The sequence below is a fragment of the Microtus ochrogaster genome, chromosome 7 (genome assembly GCF_000317375.1).
Source record: "Microtus ochrogaster isolate Prairie Vole_2 chromosome 7, MicOch1.0, whole genome shotgun sequence".
NCBI classification, from domain to species: Eukaryota; Metazoa; Chordata; class Mammalia; order Rodentia; family Cricetidae; genus Microtus; species Microtus ochrogaster.
In genome coordinates, this window is record NC_022014.1 from 46,942,432 (window position 1) to 46,963,775 (window position 21,344).

Consider the following 21,344-nt stretch of genomic DNA (forward strand, 5'->3'; position numbering starts at 1 on the left):
CTCTCTCTCTCTCTCTCTCTCACACACACACACACACACGCACACACGCACACACACACACCAGCCCACCTCCCTCGCTACCCAGCACTTTACCAAGTGCTTTCTTTTTTTTTTTTTACCAAGTACCTAAGGTAGATTGTGTTAGTGGGATTCTGTTTGGAGACCCAGTCAGATGAAGCTTTGGTGCCTGTAACAGGTCCCTGACCCAGAGGCAAAGCTGATCTGGGGTGGGATCTGAGACAGTGTTGGGGGTTTGGTTGTTTAGGGAGGCAGGCTGAAGCGGTAAGAAGTAGGATGCCTATGTGGTCCCTGGGGAGGGTCAAGGTGTGTGGCTAGCATTTCACTGTGGCAAGAGACCTTCAATCCAGAAAGCCCTTTCCTGGGCTGTACAGTGGAACCGTACAGAGATTCAACTTCTGAGAAAAGCAGACAAACTCATTTTAACTTAAGACCATGACACCTCCAGGCTGTTGGTGAGGAGGGGCTGGGTGTTATGAAGCCATGGAGACAATCTTTGGTCCTAGCCTGGAAAAGTATGCCAAAATGTCTAGAGTCCAGTTGGCTCTATCTCACTTGTCCCCAAGTAGTTGGCACAAGGCATTGCCCAGGATGGCACTTGGGACACCTGGAGCCCCAGGCAGGGGCTGGTCCAGGGTGGGAATAGCCCTGACTGGGCAGGGCAGATGTCATTCCCACATGGACCTCACTCTGCTTTATGGCCCTTAGGGTCTGCTATTCCTGTAGATGCATAGTTAATGGAGTCTATAAGGCAGACTGGCAACATAGAAAGAAATGGAAAGAGGGGATGGACACAAGGGGTGGGCCTCGTGGGGCATCAGCGTCTCATGTCTTCCCTGGGGTCCCCAGTTCCTCAGCCAGGTTGACTGAGGAGAACCAGCTAAGGCCCCTCCCTTTACTGCTCCCTCTCTTGGCTTCACAGGCTCCTCCCACCACTGAAAGGTCCCCCTACACAGGTGTCCCCAGACAGCCCCACACTTGGTGAGGGTACCCATCCTGACTGGCCAGGAGGCAGCCGCTACGACCTGGATGAGATCGATGCTTACTGGTTGGAACTCCTCAACTCAGAACTCAAGGAGATGGGTAGGTGATCCTTCCACACCGGGAATATGATTGCAGCCGGCAGGGATCGTCTTCTTCCCAGCCCTGGATAGCGTCTGCACCTCCAGAGAGGCAGCGGCTGTGACTGGGGGACTGGGGGACATTCTTACGGCGTTACTGTGTGGTGGACTTTTTGTTGTCTCTGTCTCCCAGGTATCTACAGTTGTCAGGCAGGGGTAAGAGCAAGAAGTAATTCACAGGGCTCAATGACACATGAAGTTAGCATGCTGGTAGAAACAGTGTTAATGGGCGTAAAGCTTCCTGGGTGAAGCCCGTTGACATGTCCCCGGGGAAGATCAGCCTGGCCACTATCTGAGTGGACACAGTTAATATACACACAGTGTAAGGAGCGGATCTCTCATGAAGCCAGCTGCATCCCACAGACACCCTTCATTGTTCCCATACAGTGGGAGGGAGTAGTCACGGGCCCTCCGAGTAGACAGTGAAGCAGCCGTGATGGGCAGGAACCTTTGAGATTGGATGGTCCATTTGTCCTAGATGGAGCTGAGGCCCCGGTCATACTGTAGATGGCTGGACGGAGCCTTCTCCCTAACACCACGGATACCTTTGCCCTGATTGCCGCAAAGCCTGCTAAACTGCTAATGATGTCCTCTGCTGTCCCGCCTGCAGAGAGGCCCGAGCTGGATGAGCTCACACTAGAGCGTGTCCTTGAGGAGCTGGAGACATTGTGCCACCAGAATATGGCCCAGGCCATTGAGACACAGGAGGGGCTGGGCATCGAGTACGATGAGGATGTCGTCTGTGACGTGTGCCGCTCCCCTGAAGGCGAGGACGGCAACGAGATGGTCTTCTGTGACAAGTGCAATGTCTGTGTGCACCAGGTGAGTGGACCCTATCGCCCTCTCCCTTACCGTGTGCATGCACACTGCCTAAGTCCTGATGACGTTGGTTGAGTTGGTTATAGGAACATGCGCACTGTGGACCAAGAGCCCTAAGGAGGACTAGAGACAGAGAAGTTAGTAACACAAATGCCTGGCAGTACCTGGGACATCCGGGGCCTCCTTGGCGCAGTCCTGCTAGCCAGACCTAAGCAAGTGTCCTTTGGGGAGTCTGTCTTCTCTGTGTCTTTCTCGGGTCTTCCCCTCAGAAAACTGTCCCCAGCTCCTCACATCCTGACCTTGCAGAGGGACAGTGGCATCAGGTAGTGATGGAGAGAGAGCAAGCTGCCTGATTTCAAAGCATGGTTCTGCCTTCACAGCTCAGGAGGCTCAGGGGAAAGTTCCTGGCTTCTCTGGGGGCTCTGTTTTGTAAACTGTAAACAAATGGGAACAGTCAGAGCAGAGTTGCAAGTATGACCTTTCTGGAAGGGTGCTTGCCTGATACTCATCCCCAGCACTACCCCAGGCGCCCCCCAAAAAGCAAATTGTTATTTGCTTAGTGAACGATAATAGGGCTAAGCTTGTGAGGTGGCTCAGTGGGTAAAGAGACTTGTTTGGAAGCTTGGTGACATGAGTTCAGTTACCCATATAAGGTGGAAGGATTGAACCGACTCACAAAACTGCCCTTCGGCCTTCACATGTAGCCTGTGGCCTGCCATATTCTGTCCCCAATAAATTAGGAAATACATACAGTACAACTATACTAGAGTGTTTCTTACCGTTGTAACAGAGCAAGCCTTTCTTTTCCTTTAAAACTTTTCTCTTTAAATCTTTTCCTTTCCTTTTCTTTTTTTTTGGGGGCGGGGGGTGGGTGGGTGGGTAGGTGTGTGTGTGTGTGTGTGTGTGTGTGTGTGTGTGTGTGTGTGTGTGTGTGTGTGTAGGTGTGTTTTGTATCGGTGGGTCCCTGTGGAGGTCAGAGGCAGCCAGTCTCACTGGAGCTAGAGTTAAAGGTGGTTGTGAGCTATCTGATGTGGGTATTGGGAACTGAACTCAGGGCCACTGAAAGAGCCGCAAATGCTCTTAACTGCCAAGCCATCTCCCCAGCCCACAGTTACCCTTTCTTTATTTCTTAAAATTCGTTTTATTATTGTATGTATAGGGTGTTTTGCTTCATATATGTGAGTGAATTAGGTGTGTGCCTCTTGTGGGATGTTTTACTCTTTTGGTTTTTTGGGGCACCCGTCACCCAACTCCCAAGTAAATCACACACATGGAGGCTTATTATTACTTATAAATGTCCGGCCTCAGCTTGGCTTGTTTCTTGCCAGCTGTTCTTAAATTATCCCGACGACCTTTTGCCTCTGGGCTTTGATCTTTCTCTATTCTGTATTCCTTTCTTTACTTCTTGCTCCATGGCTTGCTGTGTAGCTGGGTGGCTGCCCCGGGTGTCTTGGTTTCCTTGTGCTCTTGTTTTTCTCTCTTTATCCTCTCTGCCTGCCAGCCCCGCCTGACCTTGCTCCTGCCTCGCTATTGGCCGTTCATCTCTTTATTAGGACTATCAGGTGTTTTAGACAGACACAGCAACACAAATTCACAGAGTTAAACAAATGCAGAGAAAGTCACACACCTCAAAATAATATTCCCCAACGTGTACCTTAGTCCCAGGGAAGCCAGAGGAGGACATTGAACCCCCGGAATTGGAGTTAAATGTGCTTGTCAGTCACAATGTGGGTGCTAGAAACTGAATTTGGATCCTCTGCAAGAGCAGCAAACCCTCTTAACTGCTGAGCCATCTCTCCAACCTGTAGATCCCCTTTCTCAATCTCAGGTCCTGAGGTCTAGGTCCTTTGTATCTGTAGCCTTGTTCGCAGATTTGTAGCCAGGGGACCCACTCTGGCCCCAACTTTGAGGTACATGTACCCACTACAGCTGAACTAGACAGATCCTGGGGAGCAGGGACTTGAGCTACGCAGCAGCTCTTGGGTCCATGTGTCTCTCCTACACTGTGGCATAGCAGGAGAAGTGGGGAGTGGTCAATTTAGGAAGCAGTTGAGGTTTTCCCTATAGCCCGTGCTGGTTAGGAACTTGTGGCTACACGGGTCTTCAGCAGAGAGCAGCCCCCACCTTTTTACCAGAGCATGAGTACACCCTCAGGTACACTCTGCTACCCATTGTTGCCTGGAGACAGAGCTGGCACCACTGGCAAGTTGCTGACCAGACATAGCCAGTTTGCCAATGCCCCTGACCCATGACCACCTGCTCTCTTCCCAGGCATGCTACGGGATCCTCAAGGTGCCTACGGGCAGCTGGCTGTGCCGGACATGTGCCCTGGGAGTCCAGCCCAAGTGCCTGCTCTGCCCCAAGCGAGGAGGAGCCTTGAAGCCCACCAGAAGTGGGACCAAGTGGGTGCACGTTAGCTGTGCCCTGTGGATTCCCGAGGTGTGTAAGCATGGGAACTAGAAGATTTCAGTGAATAGGGGAAGGGGTGTGGAGAGCTTGGGATGGACCTGGCAGAATTTAGGTGAGCGTATAGGAAAAGAAAGGGCTGCTGGGCTCCCGTGAAGACTCAGTGACAGGTTTGGGAATAACCGGGAATAGTGTTTGTGGACCTGGTCATAGGTTAGGTGCAATGTCTACCGGGAAGTCAAGTGACTAGCTACTGGACATTCAGGAGGGATGATTTGAGGTCCAGACTCCAGTCAAACAGGAAGGACTCAGATTATGGGATCCATCGGAAGAAGGCTTAGGTTAAAATCAGAGTGAACCCAGACTTGTTGGCATATGCCTGCAAATCCAGCACTTGGAAGATGGAGGTGGAAGGTGATGGGCTCAAGATTATCAGCTAGCTGCATCTTGAGTTTGATGCTCACCTGGGTTATATGACGTCCTGTCTCAAAACCAAGCAGGGGTACACAGATAATCTCCTGGTCTAGAGGGTAACAGCCGGGAGTCAGGTAGTGGGTGGGCCTGCCCTCTTACTGGGATTGGGGTGCAGAGGCTGGGGTCACGTGGGAGGGCCTTGGACATCAGGCCGGGTCCACAGTAACCATCCATTTCTTTAACACGAGAGATGCTAAAATCCACAAGGATTTTGGTCAGCTCTTTTGTATTGCAACACCTGTCCGTTGCTGACGGTACCTAGTAGCAAGCTAGGAGACCCTGTTAGCATGTGGTTCTTCCTTTCCTGGTTCTCAGTCCAGAGGTTCCAAACCACTGAGGTCTACCTTGCCATTCTTGGGGTAGTGGTTGTTTGTGTCAGATTTGCATCTGGAAGCCAGGACTGCCGCTCAGTGCCCTCTCTCCTAGTTACAACAGAGACAGACTGACCTATTAAGAACCCCATCCCCGGGGGCTGGTGAGAGGGCTTAGCAGGTGCTTGTTGCCAAGCCTGATGGCCTGAGTTCAATCCCCGGGACCACCATGGGGAAGGAGAGGACTGACTCCTGCAAGTTGTCCACTGACCTCCACACCTGTGCTGGGTCATGAACATACACAGACACACATGCATGTACCTATCTCAGAGCCTGCTCTCCCAGGAACATACTTCTAGCCAGCTACACTCTTACACATACACACTCTAGGGCTAGATCCAAGTGAGCCTGGGTAGGGAACCCAGACTTCAAACTCTGCCCGTGTCGAGTAAGGGAGGACTTAGGACCTGGGAGCTCAACCACGGCTCTGTCTGCACGCTATCTGGCTACAACAGACAGCTTCCCACTAGGCACTGATGCAGCTCCATGTATTCTGCCCAGGTCAGCATTGGCTGTCCAGAGAAGATGGAGCCCATTACCAAGATCTCACATATTCCAGCCAGCCGCTGGGCCCTGTCCTGCAGCCTCTGCAAAGAGTGCACGGGCACCTGCATCCAGGTATGTGGTCTTCTTCCTGCTACCCCAAGCCAACTTCTTACATCAGACAGATGTGCCTAGAGGAACTAAGGCCCCAGTTGTTACCACCGCTTGTCCCCTGTGGCTGCACCACTGATGGGCCTGAGAGGCTCAGTGCTGGGGCCATGCTTGGTTCTTGGCCCATCAGGAAAGGACATCTCTTATGTCCCCCAGGCTTCCAAGGAATAGGGACAGATCCCACCTGTGGAATGCTAAGAACTTTGCTTTCCCTACGAGAGCAAGTGTCTCTGGACTTGAAGAATACATTGGCCTTTCAGACTGCAGCCCTGACATATGAGAGGAGTGGAAATCTAGATTTCTCTCCAGCTCAGCAAATGGGTCTTCCTGACAAAAGACAGGCTTACTGGTCTACCTGTGATGATGGCTCTCTTCTTGGTCATCATTAGGATAACACAAGGTTTTCAAAACACAAAGGCAAGCCTCACAGTTCTGATCCAGATGTGGAGGGAGCTGTGGATTTGCTTTTCTCACAAAGCAGGGGTTGCGGTGTTTCTAGTCTCTGCTGTGGGGGTGGAAGGCCTCCTTTATCCCTCTCATCTCCCCCAGGAACCCTGAAAATAGGCCTCCGCCCCATTTATCAGCCCTCCAGAAGGACTCTGGACACTGACAGTGGTACCTACGTTGGGTATACTCTTGACGAACTGGTTCCAGTGGTCCAGTCTCGATCCAAGGCTGGGAGGCGTGGTCCATCCACCCTTTGACGGTTTGGACAAGAGAAGGGAGGGATCCAGCTGCTCCCAGAGAGCAGAACTGGGGCAGACTCCTGACTTTGATGGCAATGTAATAAAGAAGGCCTCACCCTCTTCAGCGTACATAAAGTAATTTTTCCCACAGCACAGGGCATCTTGTCCCCAGGAGAGTCATCATCTTCTGGTTGTTGGCTCCCTCGGGGGTACCTGGGATTTGTTCCATTACCTTTCCAGCTGCCCCAGGGCTCCTGGGTTTTTCCTGCCAAAGCTCCTTCCACATTGAGATGTTGGAGCCCATGCCACTTTATGTAGGCTCTCCCCAGCACACACCGTTGTTCTTGGGGCTCCTTTGATGCCTGACCCTGTCCTTCCCCCCCTCCAGTGTTCCATGCCTTCCTGCATCACGGCGTTCCACGTCACGTGCGCCTTTGACCGAGGCCTGGAAATGCGGACCATATTAGCTGACAACGATGAGGTCAAGTTCAAGTCACTCTGCCAGGAGCACAGTGACGGGGGCCCTCGGAATGAGCCTACTCCTGAGCCCGTGGAGCCCAGCCAGGCCGTCGAGGACCTGGAAAAGGTGACCCTACGCAAGCAGCGGCTGCAGCAGCTAGAAGAAAACTTCTATGAGCTGGTAGAGCCGGCAGAGGTGGCCGAACGGCTGGACCTGGCCGAAGCGCTGGTGGACTTCATCTACCAGTACTGGAAGCTGAAGAGGAGAGCCAATGCCAACCAACCACTGCTCACGCCCAAGACCGACGAGGTGGACAACCTGGCCCAGCAGGAGCAGGATGTCCTCTATCGCCGCCTGAAGCTTTTTACCCATCTGAGGCAGGACCTGGAGAGGGTAAGTGGCCCCGGTGGGTCAGAGGCTTTGCCTAAGTCCTTGGCTAAGACTCCATGTGCCCTGCCTGGAGCAGCCAGGGCTCGGGCAGGAAGGCTGCCAGGATTAGAAGACAATATGGGATGAGGGTGTTTCACAGACCGATTCTGCAGACTCTTGGTCTTTGACTCTTTCTGTCTGTCTGTCTGTCTGTCTGTCTGTCTGTCTGTCTGTCTGTCTGTCTCTCTCTCTCTCTCTCTCTCTCTCTCTCTCTCTCTCTCTCTCTCTCTCGGAGCGGGGGTTTGAGACAGGGTTTATCTGTGTAACAGCCCTGGCTGTCCTGGAACATGCTCTGTAGACCAGGCTGGCCTTGATCCCTGCCTCCTGAGTGCTGAGATTAAAGGCATGTGCCACCACCACCACCTGACTTCTGAGTCTCTCTTGCTCCAGCCTTTTCCCAGGCCTTGGTGAAGGTGGCCTATGGGGACAGGAGGGAAGGATTCTAGTAACCACTGCCTTTAGTCCCACTTCTGACCTCTGTGAAAGGTGACTAGGACCAGAGGAGTCAGTATTACCTGGGAAGTCTCTGTCTTGAGGCATTGAGAACTGGAATTGTCCAGTTACCAGGCAAGCTTGTCCTGGCTGGACCTGGGCAGGCAGGGGTGAATGGTGGCTGTGACTCCACGGACAGAGCACAGGGAACAAAGTGACCCCTAACATCAGACATTCCCCCACAGAGGTATTCCAGGCCTCGCCTGAGTAAGAGAAAGAGAGAGAGAGAGGGTGGGAGGGAGGGAGGGAGGGAGAGAGAGAGAGAGAGAGAGAGAGAGAGAGAGAGAGAGAGAGAGAGAGAGCTACAAACAGGTCTGCCTTCATTCTAGGATATAGGATAGAGGTGTGGCTTGGGCCCTGGTGGTACCTGTGGGGCTGAGGGAGGTGAACACGTCTGGATCCATAGACGGGCCCTCTGAATCTCAGGAGCTGCTCTGGCGGTCCTTTTCTGAATGTTAAATTCTAGGGTTCAAAGAACTGTAGAATTGTGTCACGGTGTCCTTCATGGGCCCAGGTAACATGTCATCTCTTCCTGGGCTGTGTTAGGAGACAGTCCTGATTGGAAGCCTCAGAGGGACTCTGTTATTGACTGCTTTTCCTGTCTGTGCCTCAGTGAGCCGGTCTGTCAGATCTGTGCTGTGCTGTGCTGTGTGGAATGGCTTTTTCTCTCTGTGCCTCAGTGAGCCCGTCTGTCGGATGGGTGGTACACTGTGTGGAGTAACAGTGATTGTCCTCAGCTTCCCCATTCTGCACATCTGCCCTGCCCTGGTGGCCGGAGAGGAACCTCACTGCCTGACAGTCACTAAGTCTGCCACCAGGTCAGGAGGCCGTGTGTTAAGAATCACATGTCCCTGGTTCAGCCAGGCCAGAGGGGAAAGCTGGTTGCATTGCAGCCTCTGTTTCCCAGGCAGTTCAGCCTGCTGTCACGAGGAGATCACAGCTCCTATGGAAGTTGTCCTGAGGCCTCTCCAAAGCCCCACCCCCAGGTCTCCAGGGTCATCACTGTCCCAGAGGACCTAGCAGATTTTACCTCAAGGTCTGCGCTAGTCAGCCTGGGTGTGGCCCCCACCGGACTTGACTTCCCGAGGAAGACCTTCCCTGCCCAGGAGGCAGGCTCAGCTGCTGGGGCTCAGGGGAGTGGGTGAACTGATAGGAGGCCTCAGTCTCCTTGGGCTGGAGCTTGACCTTGGATTTGGACTTCGAGGGTGGGAATGGGAGTTGAGAAAAGCAATATTGGCTGTTAACAGTTGTGTAGATTTTCCTGAGCAAGTGTGTCTTCTTATCCCTTCAGCCTCCCACCCCGGTGTCAGCTGATACAGGGGCTACTGTCTGAGGCTGGCAAGGCCTGCTATGCCGGCAAGCCTGAACAGTCAGGATCTAAAGGCTCAGGGCAGGTAGGGCGACCACAGATCGCTCCAAGGGCAGAGTGACACCTATCTGAGCATCTAAAGAAGAGGTGTGAGAACTTGGAAGTACTTGGAACACTATGACAGCTCTTGGGGGCTTGTGACAGGAGCCCCTTTTCTAAACTGCTTCCCAGGGTCCTCATAGCTAAACACAGCTATCAGATAGCATTGACACCCAACCTTGGCCCCCCCCCCCCCAGGACCACACGTTGGTGGTTTAGACCAATGAAAATCAAGCAGGAGAGGGTGGTCTCTGCAGAGCCCCATGGTGGCAGTGGCCTGGCCAAGAGGCCCAGTCTCCAAACATGGCCTAGAGCCAATAGCAGAGAGTGCCCCGCCTTTGCCTGGGCACCAGGCCAGCTCGGGCCTGCTTCTGGAGTGAGTTGGAGTTGGAGGTCTTGGGTGGCCTGGCCGTTTACTGACTCTAGTCTCCCCCGCCCATCCCCCAGCTCTATGACTGTTTCTGTTTCCTTTTCCGAGAAATGGAAGCAAGGATCCAGTTGGGCATGGGGTCACACAAGGACAGTGGCCTGTGTGGTTTATTCTGTTTGAGGCCAAGTCTCACCCTGTAGCCCAGGCTAGCCTCAGACCCATGGCAATCCTCCTGCCTCACCCTCCCTAGTGCTAGAATTAGAGGGATATGAGGCCCCTTACCTAGCCCACTGCAGGTTCATTGTCACCTTTGTCCCCGGAAGCAGTTCAGCTCTGTGTCCCCAGAGTGGGCTCCCAAGAGGAGCGAGACCTGGAGCTCCGGCATGGGTGTCTTTACTGGCTGTTCAGCCGCAGGCCTGGACGTTGGCAGGTGCTGTGTGGATGGGCACGGCCGCTGCTGCCTCCAGAGTTATTCATGGCTGACAGAAAAATTGCAGTAGTGGACATCAGCCCTGCAAATGCCAGCTCATGTCCCCTAGCAACCGCGCTGGCTGTCAGGCCCTGCAGGGATGCGATTGTGGTTCTGGCTACAGGAGTTCTTCCAGAGGCTGAACGGACCTTGTGTGGGAGCCCCTCCCCTGTTGCCCTCTGAGGGATGGAGAGGACCAGTGGGAGGTGGATCCTGTCATTTTTGGACCCTGCCATTTTCCTCCTTGTCAGTCCCTAGATTGGAGTCTCTTGCCAAAATACTGAGCAGCACTTGGCTGGTGGACAGTCACTCCATTCTCTACCTCTGTCACCACTCCATCCTCTGGCCCTTTGTCTTCATTCAGCCTTGTCTAAGGACACCAGTCAATTGACGAAAGGGCCCACCCTGACCCAGGATGACTTCATCTTAGCTAATTTTATCTTCTCAGCCCTTACGTCCCATTCTGAGGTTCCCAGCAGGAAATCTTGGGGAAATCAACCCATATAGAGGCCCTGGAAGGTGTAAGTCCGCCAGGAAGTGGACTGATTTGCATTTCAAGAGCATTGCTGAGGGGTGGCTTTACTGTCCCTGTGAAAGGCTGGGGGATGGGCAGGACCAGGCTGTGAAGGGAGACGGTGTCAGTCACCAGGACAGACTGGTGTGAACATACTGATGGGTCAGTTGTGGGTGGAGGCGAGGCCGAGTCATGGCATGACTTCTACAACTGTCCTGGGCCCAATAGAGTACCCCCAGAGCCTGCTCCCCACCCCTACCCCCTGCTGGTTGGCTTTGCCTCCCCCCCCCCCCATGACACTGTCACCACAAGGCCTAGCTAAGCCTCCTGCTGAGGTTAGCTGTTCCTTTATCCAGGAAGCCTTGCCACTCTCTAGTCCTGGGTCAGGGAGCTCCTCTGCTCTGGAAAGAGAGAACCTGACCGTGTTGCTTTCTACAAATTCCTCCCAAACAATAGGCACAGAGCCAGGCTGGTGTGCAGGATTGTGGAGAGGAGGCTGGTTGGAAGGTGGGCCATGGTAGGAGGGTCCAAGGCTGGCACCAAGTGGTCAAGGTCGAGGGCTGTCCCTTGAGGAAGGGACTGAACATGGGAATTGGTAAAACTGGGGTCAGTGATGGGTGGACCGTGGTGGCCTGGTGTTCACAGTGCAGATTGGGAGTACACACATGGAAAATCCCAGGAGAGTCTGTACTGAATCCATCCTGTTGATGCTTGTAGGCTGATATTTGATCTTCTAGAATCTTTTTCACAACTAGTCTCAGAAAGGAAAGGGGGAAAGCCGTACCCAACAGAGATCTGGCCATGGTCCCTTGAACTAGGAGGAGTTCATGCTAAGAAGGAGGAGTTTGAATTAAAGGCCACCCCAGGCAGCTTAAGGACAGAGAGACTTAACTAAGTCAGACCTGAACACCAACGTGGGACTAGATGGAGGAAGACCTCGGTGGAAATAGGATTCAGGCTGAACAGCTGTGGTCAAAAACAGCTGTCCCTGTTTCTGGAAAACTCCGTATGAACCCAAAGGAAATGCCAGACCAAGGGAGTGTCTCAAGGGCTGAATCCTGGCCTCAGTAGCCTGAGAAGTGTGTGAGAAAACGGGGGGGGGGGGGAGGCACTGAAAGGTTGACCTTAGATGCTTCCAGATAGCCTGAAGAATGTGTCCCTGTCCTGTAGACTTCAGAGCCTGCTGTAGGGACTCTCTCGGCAGGCCTGAGAAAGTTAAGAGGTTGTAAGAGGTTGCTGTCCTTTATAAAGTAAGGCATCTTGTCTCTGCGGATACATGAGCATTGGTGGAAGTGGCAGGGGCCTGGCTCAGGTCCTGGTGTAGCAGGTAGACTTGGGAAAGCTATTCTGCCAGATTATGCTCATTTGAAAGTACAGTGCCTCTGGTACCTTGGGGCGGGTGCTGGGATTTACAGTGATGCTTGTCTCTGAGGAAAGGTACGTGACGGAGAGACCAGATACTCCCTGCACACTCAGGGTGTGGTAGTGAATTCTCAAATGTCTTGGGCAGACGGGAGGTAGCAGCCGTGGCCCACATCCGGAAACACTGCTTTCTCCAGCAACGAGGCTCCTTGGGATGGCCCGTCTGAGATGGTGAGAAACCTCTCTTCCGTCTCCTCAGGTTAGGAACCTGTGCTACATGGTGACAAGGCGCGAGAGAACGAAGCATACCATCTGCAAGCTCCAGGAGCAGATATTCCACCTGCAGATGAAGCTTATGGAGCAAGACCTGTGTCGAGGTAGGCGCGGCACCTTCCCTCCTCCATTGCAGTCATCAGACCCATATGGGAACCTGTCAAGGCCCTGGTTGTGTGAGTAGGCAAGGAGCCAGAGTTGGAGCTGTGACTTTCAAGCTTCCCTCCGGCACCACTGGCTCCCTGGGACAGCCCAGTTCTATCAACAGTGGCTTTGCTTGCATAAGGACAGGTGCAGATCCACAGTTTTCCTGGCTCTGCTGGACTCAAGATAGGCAGGAGCTGGCCAGCTTCCCTGAATCCTGGCGTGCCTGGGGGGTCAGTCCACAGGGAGGCAGCTACGCAGAGATGAGGCCGTGCGTTTCTTCTCTCTGGTTTTGCGTGATGAGATTGCGGCTCCAATCAGCTGTATTTTCTTTGTCCTCTTTCGTTCTCTGGGTATAACATTCATTTATCCAAATCTAGAAATGGGGGGACAAAGGTCTTGATGTTGATTGCATTGGTTAGTTACGGACTCTGGACACGTTAAGGAAGACATGCTTAGCACCCCACATACACATGCCATCACACGCAAATGTTGAACATGTGCAGCAGAAATGACTGGGTAGACAATTTTGGAGACGTGGACTGCCCCTGCCCAATCAGCCTTGTGGGTCATTCTGGGACTTGAGTGGAAGAGGAAGAGAGCTGCTAGGTGCCATTAGAGGGAGTGCTGCCCCCTTCTCTGCCAATAGCTGAGTTGTTCCCTTTAGCCTTTGGGGTTACCAGCATTCGTGGAAGCCAGGTAGGTGATGGAACATACCTGTGAACCCAGTGCGCAAGAGGCTGAAACCAGAGGATTTTGAGTTCAGGGTTAGCATGGGCTACATACTGAGCTCCTTTCTTTAAAAAAAAGAAAGGAAGAAAGAAAGAAAGAAAGAAAGAAAGAAAGAAAGAAAGAAAGCTTAAATTAAAAAGGAAAAAAAAAGAGTTGGAGAGATAGATGACTCGGGGATTAAGAACTGGCTGTTCTTCCAGAAGATGTGGACTCAGTTGCTGGCTCACAACTGTCTGTACCTCCAGTTCCAGGGGATCCAGCACCCTCTTCTGGTCTCTGAGTGGCTGGGCGCATAGCTTACTTGATAGGGCCCTTGCCTAACATGCATGAAGTCCTGGATTTGATCCTCAGCACTGCATAGAACCAGATGTTTGTTCTGGTGCACATCTGTAATCCTAGCACTAGGGAGGTAGAGGCCAAAGGATCAGGAGTTTCAGGTCATCCACAACCACGTAGTAAGTTCAAGACCATCCCTGACTATATAAGAACCATTTTCTTTGTTGCTTGTTTTATGAGACAGGGTTTCTCTGTATAGCCCTGGCTATCTGTTGACCAGGCAGGTGTTGGGTTCAAGAGATTCTCCTGCCTCTGCCTCCTGAGGGCCGGAATTAAAGGCATGCGCAGCTACCTGGCTAAGAACCATTTTCTTACCTCTATTTATTGTGTGTGTGAATGTTTTGGCTGCATATCTGTACATGCCCTGCCTGTATCCCTGGTGCCTATGGATGTTAAAGGGAGTGTCAGATCTCCTGGGACTAGAGTTAAAGATGGTCATGAGCCACCTATGAGTGCTGGGAATTAAACCCAGCATAATCAAAGGAAAAAAGAAAGGAAATTACTGTGGCGTTTTACAGAGGTCAGAGCAGGTCATGGGCTTGCAGAATTGTCTGCTCTGTAGCCTCCAGACCTTTCTAGCCTGCTTACTAGCTCTCTGGAGCGAGAAAGTAAAGTGTCCCAGGATGCGCGGTCAGTGGCGATTTGGGGACGGAGGTATTGAGGGGGACACTAGTGTCCCAGGATGTGTGGTCAGTGGCGGTTTGGGGACGGAGGTATTGAGGGGCACACTAGTGTCCCTGGGTGTGTGGTCAGTGGCGGTTTGGGGACGGAGGTATTGAGGGGGACACTAGTGTCCCAGGATGTGCGGTCAGTGGCGGTTCGGAGACAGGTATTGAGGAGGACACCACAGCACTTGGAGGAGGCCACACATGTCTTCCTGAGAACTCCCAAAGCCCGTACAAAGTCCTTGTGTTCAAGGAAGCTAAGATTAGCAAGGAGGAGTAGCGCCTTGAAGCACAGAATCCTACACGCCAGAGTGTCTGCACCCCAACCTAAGGTCTGGAGATGCTGTAGCTCCTTGTCCTGGGTAGGAGAAAGCACCATTGTTCAGTGCAGTGCCTCTTCAAAGGAGACTGCTTTACCCCTGCTTGAAATGGATGAACCTAGGGGAGGGACGGTGCCTAGAGGAAGCTGTGGGGACTAGGGTGAGACATGGGAGGTCTCATGCCTGGGGACCGTGTCACAGGCAAGGAAACTGGGGTCCAGCTAAAGGCTCTCAGGGTGAGAACATCTCAGGACACGACTTGCACCCATTTAAAACAGTGTTTGGGAAACCCTTCTGCTGAGGAACTGGGGACCTTCTTTTGTAGACCAAGGGGATGCGAGTGCCAGATACAAAACTGGAACCTCTGTGTCACCACAGAAGCAGGGTAAGAGGCTTTTGGCTGTGGTGTCATCCCCGAAACTAAGCCTCTTAGCCCCAGGTGATGCTCTTCTGCCCTGTGTCCAGCTCCTGGTCCTACCCTGTCCATAGAACATCCAGTCACTGTTGTCACCCCGCAGGACTCAGCAAGGACTGTCCATTTCGTAGATCATACTGAAGTCCAAGCCAAGGCCTTCCTAGAGCCATGGGCAGTTTGTTCTCCTCCAGCTCTGCCTGTGTCTGACACCCTGACTGTAACCTTGGTGTCCAGGAGGGCAGACACAAATGATGGAGGACCGCTGGGCTGCCTCTCAAGTTTAACTCTCTTTCTCTAACCTAGAGCCTCCTGGGAGGCGAACGAAGGGCAAGAGGAGTGACTCGAAGAGGAAAGGCCGAGAGGGTCCCAAGGGCAGCAGCCCCGAGAAGAAAGAGAAAATAAAGGCTGGGCCTGAATCTGTCCTGGGACAGCTGGGTAAGTGAGGGGCCCTTGTGAGCTGGCATGCACCGGCTCTTTCAGCTTCACCCCATAGGAGGCCAGCGGCATGAAGCAGAGTTGGCCGCCTCAGGAGAGCCACTTAGACCGGTGCCCACACCATCGCGGCCTCCCTTCCTTCACCTGAGATCCCAAGACTTCTAGCTGGATGGAGACAGTTCTGTCAGCTCAGGAGCTGCTGGATTCTCCCAGAGGTCCCTAGAAATCAGCCCAGTGGTGGGAGGGGAAGACCCCAAGAAGTCTGTCCCTCCCTGTTCCACCCTGCCGGAGTTTCCACCTCCACCACCTTCCCCCCCCCCCCCCTTCCCCCCCCCCCCACACACACACGGGCTGTTTGCTCAACCCCAGTCAACCTTTCTTGAGCCACCCAGAGACCAAGAAAAGTGACAGCAGACCCCCTAGTCCCTGTCACAATAGGCCAAAGCTGAAACTGATCCTGGCCATCCTGTCTCAGGGAGACATCTCTGACAGGTGCTTTCCTCCAAGCCTCTGGAGGAACAGCCTGTAAAGACGCAGTGCCCCCTGGTGGCCTCTCTGTTCTTCCCACTTTGAAATTCTTAGCCATTGAGCAAGGAACTCACTATTTCCCTTCCTCTCCGCTCTGCTACACAATTTGCAAAGCCAGTCCTGGGGTTGGTCACCCTGGCGAGCAGGGACAGTGTCTGGCCCCGCTCTTCGGTGGCCTTGGTGGGAGGGGTAGACAGAACCAGGTGTCTTGCCTGGGTGGGTTGGTTGTCTTGGGCTACCCGAAAGGGTGATACACACCTGCTTTTGTTCTTGCACCCGTCAGGTCTTTCCACCTCGTTCCCCATCGACGGCACTTTCTTCAATAGCTGGTTGGCACAGTCGGTGCACATCACGGCGGAAGACATGGCCATGAGCGAGTGGTCTTTGAACAGTGGGCACCGGGAGGATCCCGCTCCGGGTCTGCTCTCCGAGGAATTGCTGCAGGATGAGGAGACACTACTCAGCTTCATGAGGGACCCCTCACTGCGGCCTGGTGACCCTGCCAGGAAGGCCCGAGGCCGCACTCGCCTGCCTGCCAAAAAGAAACCACCCCCGCTTCAGGATGGGCCCAGCGCACGGACCACTCCAGACAAGCCACCCAAGAAGCCCTGGGCGCAGGATGCTGGCAGTGGCAAGGGCACGCAAGGACCACCCGCCAGAAAGCCACCACGGAGGACCTCTTCTCATTTGCCGTCCAGCCCTCCAGCTGGGGACTGTCCTGTCCCAGCAGCACTGGAAAGCCCCCCACCGTTGGCCTCCGAGACCCTGGACGAGACAGCCCTCGTGGCTTCCGACTTGAATGTCCAAGTGCCTGGCCCTACAGTGAGCCCCAAGCCCTTGGGCAGGCTCCGGCCACCCCGAGAGATCAAGGTCAGTCGGAAACCTCCAAGCACTAGGTCTGACGCTGGGACGGGACTGTCATCTGCGGTGACCGAGAGGCCAAAGGTCAGCCTGCACTTCGACACCGAGGCTGACGGCTACTTCTCTGACGAGGAGATGAGCGACTCTGATTTAGAGGCAGGAGCAGAGGAGGTGGTTCGCATGGGGGTACTGGCCTCCTAACTCACCGGGGCCCTGCCCTGGTCCCCCCACAGGGTCTCAGCCCAATCACAACTGCCATTTCCAACTGCTGAGTGTCCCAGACCCACCACTCTGTCGTGGTTTTATTTTTAATATATAGAGAGTTCTGAATTCCACTCCGTTGTCTTTCCTCTGTGCTGGCCTAGAACATTAGGATTCCTCCCGTGGCCCTGGCCAGGGGCTATGCCAGGTTCTATGTGCCACCCTGTCCCAGCCCATGCAACATCGCTGGGCTTCTGGCTTGATGTAGACAAGGTGAGGGAGAGCTCAGGGCTCCTGCCCACTGCCACTGGGTGACACAGACTGTCGTTTGGGCATTATTTCATGGCAGATGGGCCATTCCAGGGCCTGCCCCGCCTTGTCCCCCCCAGACTGCACTGGGGTCTGTTTTGGGTGTGGGGGAGGTGTCCTGCTGCACTCCACTGATCCCTAAGGAAGAATAAGGGGTGACACCCAGTCTCTTCACTGTTACAAGCACAACGAGTTTCTATGAGAAAGCACTGAGGGGGTGCAGGGGGCCCGCTGGCTCCCGAATAGCCCACAACATCTGAGGCCCGCCCGCCCACCCGCAACCCCCCTCCCCTCCCTTGCTGCTCTGTCCCTGCCAGTGCCCAGCCCAAGCAGCTCTGGGAAGTGGTTCCCAGAATCCTTCCTGAGCTGTGCTTTTACTCAGGGGACTCCCCAAACAGCCAACCACCCATCCAGGTGGAAGGCTCCAAGGGAGGGCCAGTGCCCAGCCTGGGGCTTGGGGCTCAGATCAGCCCACTGCAGAGAATCACTCTGGGGCTTCAACTTCCTTTCTTCCTTTGGGGCCAGTCTCGGCCACCGTCTTGCCCTCTCCACATGGAGCTGGCCAGACCAGACCGTTTGCCTTTTGAAGTTTCCTAGTCCTGCTAAGAGATGAGCTTCCTCTTCGGTTTCCTTCTGGAAACATCCTTCCAACAAGTGTAGTGGGATCCCGGGGCCCAGGGCAGGCCACTGTTGGCCTGCTGGGGCAGGTTGAAGTATTGCTGGATCTTCCTGTGTCCCTTTGTCCCTTGGCGCCTTAACCCCCTTTTCCCTCCCTGACATACCCTCTTCCCTACCCCTCTTCAATCCCTCCTCCTCCAAGTCCCCAGGTAGTTCTGAAGAGTTTTGATGGAGTGGCCCCAGGGTGATAGCTCAGGGAACAAAGGAATTCCGTGAAAACATTTGAATTTTTTTCTTTTACGAATTACTCTTGGGTCACTTCCACCACTGGTAAAGCCAGAACTTCTCCAACCAGAACCTTGCAAAAGTCCAGTGAACCAGTCGAATCATCCTGAGAATGCCAAAGAATATTTTGACCATAATACACAGCACAGCCTGGACCTGACAACTGTCGACTTGAACTTCCGTTTCAAAGGAGTTGGTTAGCAACAGAGTTCTGAGACTTGGTTATTGCACACACCTACAGAAAAGGGCCCAAGGCCTCGGAGGAGGAGACCGCTGCCTGCCGCCGCTGCTGCTGTTGATTTATGGTCCCTGGGCTGGGCCGCTGTGAGTGTGGTCCTAAACTCTGAGGACTCCCCCCTTTGGGGAGGGAGAATCCTGACTGCGAATCCAGCGTGGTTTCCCCATCGCCACCGCACAGATACACAAAGAGCAAATACACGGGACCTTCACCCACCTCGACTCCAAAACTATCAAGGTACGACGGTGAGTTTGAGCAAAATCAGAAACAAAGATAATGACTTCAGTTTGATGGATTGGACAAACATGTCTGATTCCAATGGACTCCGAGGGCGTGGGGTGGACTCCAAGGATACTGGGCCTCGGGATGGCATCGGCTACCACCTAGACTTAGTCTGCCTGCCCATCTTGGTAGTAGTGACAATGCAGTGTTGGCGTCAGCACCCCACCCCAGTCTCTTGTTTACTGCCTTTGAACAGACCTTCCTTAACCCTGTGCTTTGAGTCACTTTGGGTCGCAACCTCGTCTGCTGGATTGCCTGGTGGTCTGACCTTTGGGACGCAAAGGGCATGGGGTCTTAAAGAACAACCAAACACTGTAGGGCGAGAGAGGGCACAGCCCTGACCACTCTGTTCCACCCCAGGGCAGGGGCTGGGCGCTGCTGGTAGACATTAGTGATGAGTGGGGTAAATCTGACCCCCTTTCCTGGGCCTCTGGCACTCTTTCCCCAGGGCCAGGGCTGGGCAGGCAAGAGAGGCGCTTCAGAGAGCCTCTTTATTTTGACCTCTGGGTTCTGGGCCTCTTGGCAGTTGGCACCTGCTTTGGACACGATCCGTCCACTAGGTCCTGCCTGCCACGAAGCCCAGTTGTCTGTTACTATGGCTGGCGAGAGGGTCCCTTCACTAGACCAAGCCCTAAGGCAGTCTTCCTCAGACAGCTGTCTCCACCTTTGAGATGTCAGGCCACAGGGAGGATGAGAATGCCCCATTAGCCTCTCTCTCCCCTTAGCTCCTCCCAGGCCACTGTCCATGGTGTAGATGGCTTTGCCACACTAAGACCAAGGCACCATTTTCAGGCCAGAGGCAGTTCCCTTGCCCGCATCCACACCCCTCCTTAGGGAGGCAGAAAAGGCTCTTTAACTCATTCTGGCTATGGTCCCCTTCCCACCAGCCCTGGCTGCCTTTCACCTCATTCCCTCTCGCCACAGGACACAGGCTAATGTGCAAGGAAAGTATTTTTTATGTCTCATTAGGTGTGTTTTGAAACAAGTAAAGAAAAAGACAGGATGCTTGTTTACTTTATTAAATGGGCTCTGACTTTGTACATGGTGTGAGAATCTGCAATGGAAGGGCCACAGGTTCATTGGAGAAACCAGCCACCCAGGTTCCTGGGCATCAGTGTTGGACTCTGAGTGAGTGAGTATGTGTGCGTGCGTGCGTGCGTGCATGCGTGTGTGCGTGTGTGTGTGTGAACAGCAGAGCACTGTGTACATACGTGAGCATGCGCGGACACCCTGTGGGACTTGCTAGGGTTTCTAAAGGGTCAACTGTCTGATTCTACAGGAACCTCAGCAGCAGGTTAGACAGGGTTTCCCCGCCATTGCCACATATGGCCAACCTGTGCTCCCGCCTGAAGCTCCGCAGAACAATATGTGATCTCTGTAGTAAGGTCCTTGAGGCTACTCTCCTGCGCCCTTGGCCTAGCTGGCCACATTGGCCAAAGAGCCAGAGGTGTTGGAGTCGGGGACTTTTGGTTGTTCTTTAAGGCCCTTCCTGCCGCCTTCCCTCGCGGACACAGACTTGTGCTCCATCCAAATCATTTGGGGGTGGCGGTGGGGAGGGTGATATGAATGTCACAGGAGGAAACACCTTCTGTCTTTGTTTCAAAGAAAGTGATGTGCCATTTGTTAATATACAAGAGAAATATTGAAAATATATTGAAAAGAGCAATTTTAAATTATTTTTGGCTTATGTTGCAATATTTATTTTCTTGTATTAGAGAAGATTCCTTTGTAGAGAAAAATGTATTTTTCATTACCGCAAAGACCTATTTCTCCTTTTTGTACATTGTCCTTGTTCGCAACCCTTAACAAGCAATAGAATGTCCGGTCACCCGCGCGTGGCCAGTGCCCACTGTGCCCTGCATGATTGTGTTGCTGCTGCTGCTCCTGCTGCTGCTGCATAGTTTCCGGCCCTGTCCTGTCCTGCTCACTCACTGGGGCTTCTGGATTGCGGCCCCCACCAGGGTCTATGTCTAAGGAGCCCACTGCACTCCTTGTGTGTTGGCGAATTCAGTTAATAAAGCAATGTTTTCTGTGCTGGCTGCTGTGAGGTTCTGTTGCGTTGGGTGGGCAGGAGACCTGGGAATCCCACTGCATGCCTCCAACAGTGGCCGGGCTGTGTCTTCATGGGGTGTCTTTGATCTTCAGTGTTAGCCCCTGGCATTCAGGGTTAAGGATGAAGGGGCAACCCAAAATCACAACTCTGGTGAGAGGTAAAGGGCCCCATGAAAGGCTGCTGTGCTCCACACCCCTACTGGAAAGTGTGGGAGGATCTTCTCAGAAATCAGTGGAGAATTCTGCCTCGGTTTGTTTCATTATTGCTCGGCCCCTACTCTGGCCGCACACTGGGGTCTAGGGAATGGCTTCCAGTACCAGCTGAGGATGCCCAGTCTAGTGAGGACAGACACAGCACAAGGAAGGTGTCTCCGAGAAAGGCATCACTCCTTCCTTTGGTGGGTAGTATATTGACTGTGTACTACTAAGGTGTTGTGCCCACCCAACCTCCCATTGGAGTCCCAAAGAATCGTTAGAAACTGGTGTAGCACATGGTTGTGGTCCCAGTACTTGGTGGAGGTGGGCGGATGGGAAGTTCAAGGTCATCCTGAGACTTAGCAAGTTTAGGGCAGATGCTGGGAGGTACTTGTCTGAGAT

At 53.5% G+C, this 21,344-nt stretch overlaps 1 protein-coding gene across 8 annotated transcripts in view; it reads left to right on the plus strand.

Moving 5' to 3' along the window:
- Jade2 (jade family PHD finger 2) overlaps positions 1 to 20,729 on the plus strand; it is a 51,082-nt gene extending 30,353 nt beyond the window's left edge. For all 8 annotated transcript variants that reach the window (XM_026780135.1, XM_005350117.3, XM_013347350.2 and 5 more), the window contains 8 exons: positions 941 to 1,101; positions 1,750 to 1,961; positions 4,230 to 4,397; positions 5,711 to 5,827; positions 6,938 to 7,402; positions 12,313 to 12,430; positions 15,242 to 15,373; positions 16,185 to 20,729. In XM_026780135.1, coding sequence (XP_026635936.1) covers positions 941 to 1,101; positions 1,750 to 1,961; positions 4,230 to 4,397; positions 5,711 to 5,827; positions 6,938 to 7,402; positions 12,313 to 12,430; positions 15,242 to 15,373; positions 16,185 to 16,963 — 2,152 coding nt within the window. In that variant the 3' untranslated portion in view covers positions 16,964 to 20,729. The remainder of the gene's footprint in view (positions 1 to 940; positions 1,102 to 1,749; positions 1,962 to 4,229; positions 4,398 to 5,710; positions 5,828 to 6,937; positions 7,403 to 12,312; positions 12,431 to 15,241; positions 15,374 to 16,184) is intronic.
- Positions 20,730 to 21,344: the final 615 nt, after the last annotated feature.